This window comes from Malus sylvestris, chromosome 9, assembly GCF_916048215.2.
Source record: "Malus sylvestris chromosome 9, drMalSylv7.2, whole genome shotgun sequence".
NCBI classification, from domain to species: domain Eukaryota; kingdom Viridiplantae; phylum Streptophyta; class Magnoliopsida; order Rosales; family Rosaceae; genus Malus; species Malus sylvestris.
This window is the reverse complement of record NC_062268.1, coordinates 32,135,200-32,138,152: the sequence shown is the minus strand read 5'-3', so window position 1 is coordinate 32,138,152 and position 2,953 is coordinate 32,135,200. Positions and strand designations below refer to the sequence as shown.

The window sequence follows — 2,953 nt, the reverse complement described above, 5'->3', positions numbered from 1 at the left end:
TTATTATATTAAAATATTATAATACAATAATCTCGTTCTATGTAAATTGTTTTATCGAGAATGACTAAAAATAAATAGTACTAGTAGCAGCTACTAGCAGTAATAGTATGTCAGAATAGGATTGTCTGCCCTCTTGTTATGATGCCCTTTTCATTCCCTCCTATTTGTACAGTCACGATTAAATCACGTCAATATTTTATTAATTTTTTTCATAGAGATAATAAGACAAAAATCAATAAAAATATAAAATATTAACGTAATTTAACTGTGATCATACAAATAGAAAAATATGGGAAGAACACCAGGAAGACAGATAATCTGCTTCCGTCATAATATTCTTTCTAAATTTTTTCCCAACAACACTTACCCTTTTTCCTCTGAGTACTCTCTCTGACTTCCCATCACTGTCCCCCAAAACCCCACCACCACCACTCTTCTACTCCAGCCTTTTGCTTTCCCATAATTTATCATCAAGTTCTCACTACTTTTCCTTTTTCTTCCACTCTCTTTTGTATTTTTAAGTGAACTGTTTGTTCTCAGTCTTTCATGATCTCACCCACCACTTTGTTTTATCAAAAGATAGCAACCCACAAGCCTGTTCTTTGTTTTGAGATGTTCAACTGCAATTCTATGACAAGAAACACTCAACTGGCAGATGTCTGCTAATTCAAGCATTGCAATACTATGGAATCCAGGAGCTAGCCAATTGTACTTGGTCTTCAACCAGATCTATGGTTTACTAGTCTTTGCCCTTCTTTTTCTGCATGTTCTTGTTTATATATATGTGATTGATTGCATACAAATATCACCAGTTGACCTAGTCTTTTATGGTGTATCAATGCTGATTTGTGGTCTTGCCTGGTTTTGTGTTTGTGATCGTTGAATAAGGTAAATAATTCCACATCGAAGAATTGACAAAAATTTCAAAATTGCCGGCACAATGTGCAGGTGGTAATAATATGCTAGTTGGAGACATTATTGATGTGTTTAGCAGTACCATAAATGTATGTCTCTCTGAAATCTTGATAACAATGATATCCTGGGCTACTTTGGAATTTTTATTGGATTCAGGATTACATCTATATTGGCAACTTTTAGTCTTCTGATAAATTTTCCTGCATCTCCTTGATTTCCCAGGTTTTTTTTTTAAATAGCATCAGAATTTTGGTTGGTCTAAAGAACATGATTTCTATATATATTTTATTTCATTTTTCTATTCAAGATTAAAATTGTACAGGAAATATGCAAGGATTAAATAGAGGCTATGTGCTTTTGACATGAAATTCCTAGGTTGCATTATAACATGATTGCAGACATACTGTCCTTCTGTGTCTTCTTGCCATATCTGCGTCAAGAGAGATGAGAATCGTGACCTCATTCCCTCTCGACAATGAATCGTTCTGTATATCTACCTACATAAACTTGCTTATACAGTTGAGTGATTAGCAGATAATCAATAGGTTTAGGACGAGATGAATCTTATTACTGTAGGAAACTTTGGTTTAGTGAGAAACCCCGGTCTTAATTTTCAGATAACAAAAGACGTAGCTTAAACGCAGTTAAATGACCATGTTTTGTTCTTCTAGCATTATATGACAAAGTTCGTTAAGAAATCAACTATGTTTCCCCTCTCTGCTCTGGAGATTCGATGCTCACCTTTCAAATTATGTTTCCTTAAACTTCATACCAAGTTAAACTGCAATCGATCAAAACATAAAAAATAGTAGTTGTGATGGTCAATAATTAATAAATTTACACTGCAATATTCACGATCTTTCATTCCATTCAGGTAAAGGAGAGTGAACATTACCTCTAACATTTGAGCATTCTTTGTTTCCGAAAATGCAGGATGTATAAGATCAGCTAGCCCTTACTGGACCAGCTCAATCCGGTTATTTCAAGTCTGATATGTAAACTATCCCCCCCACCTCAACGACAGCCAATCATGAACACATATATTGACCTTGAAGTGGAAGCCTCATCGGCAAATGACTCTGATGTTAGCAGCCAAGTTGCTTCTAACATCTCCATCCAAGATACATCTGCTAATACCTCCAAAGACAGCGCGGCTAACTCTTTCCATTTTTCAAATCTCAATGCAGCTCAGCAAGGATTGGGTCCTGCAGTTTCCCTTGATTTGACACATAGCTTCAATAAGGAGGACTTAGGAAGGGATTCGACAGGACTCTCATTGTCGAGCACGAGTGAGAGCAGCAATGAACCTTCATCTCAGAACATAACATCAGCCAGTCCAAGACTTTTTTCTTGCAATTACTGTCAATGCAAATTCTTGAGCTCACAGGCGCTTGGTGGACACCAAAATGCACACAAGAAAGAAAGGACGCTGGCAAAACGCGCTATGAGAATGAGTATTTTCTCCGAGAGCTACGCAAGTCTGGCATCTTTGCCTCTTCACGGATCTTCATTCAGATCACTAGGTATCAGAGCACACTCATCAGTGCATCAAGGGTTTGCACCGCCAGTGAGGCCTGCCGAGATTGGGAGCGGTGCACGATTTGAACACGGGTACATGGGGGTACCAATTTTCTTGGTGGATGATGGGGTGGAGCTGTTATGGCCTGGTAGTTTCCGCCAGGCTAGCGCTGCGGAGACAAGTAACTCTACTCACCCAAGTTTTGTACTGACTCATGAAAGTTCAAATTTGAATTTTGCAGAGGTGACACCGCCCGTGGACGTCAAAGACAACTCTGCACCAGATCTCACACTGAAACTATGAAAGGGTTGGTTCCCGAAGGACATGGAAAAGCATCGGCCTTTATGTTTGTTGCTCTTAGTTTGTATAGTGAGATACACATGAGCCATATGACTGCCAGTTTCACTTTCTTCTTACTGGTGCTTTTTACCTTTTTCAAATTGTGTAAGAGCTGTATGGGTATGTGGCTATTTCAGAGATCCTTCGCTTTGATTTGATATAAATTGTTCTAGTTTGCTA

The 2,953-nt window shown here is 38.1% G+C and overlaps 1 protein-coding gene across 3 annotated transcripts; it reads left to right on the top strand.

The window, feature by feature from the left end:
* The first annotated feature begins 428 nt into the window (after window positions 1-428).
* Window positions 429-2,953, top strand: LOC126584004 (zinc finger protein 4-like). Of its 3 annotated transcripts, none has more exons than XM_050248574.1 (2): window positions 429-708; window positions 1,849-2,953. In XM_050248574.1, exon 2 carries the CDS (start codon window positions 1,946-1,948, stop codon window positions 2,735-2,737), a length of 792 nt encoding a protein of 263 aa, XP_050104531.1. In that variant the 5' UTR covers window positions 429-708; window positions 1,849-1,945; the 3' UTR covers window positions 2,738-2,953. The 3 variants fall into 3 exon arrangements, with proteins under 3 accessions (XP_050104531.1, XP_050104530.1, XP_050104532.1); XM_050248573.1 differs by having other exon boundaries at window positions 432-734; XM_050248575.1 differs by lacking the exon at window positions 429-708 and adding an exon at window positions 741-888.

Bases quoted from the DNA above. Each gene is read 5' to 3' on its own strand.
- LOC126584004 (XM_050248574.1), top strand. From the start codon at position 1,946: ATGAACACATATATTGACCTTGAAGTGGAAGCCTCATCGGCAAATGAC.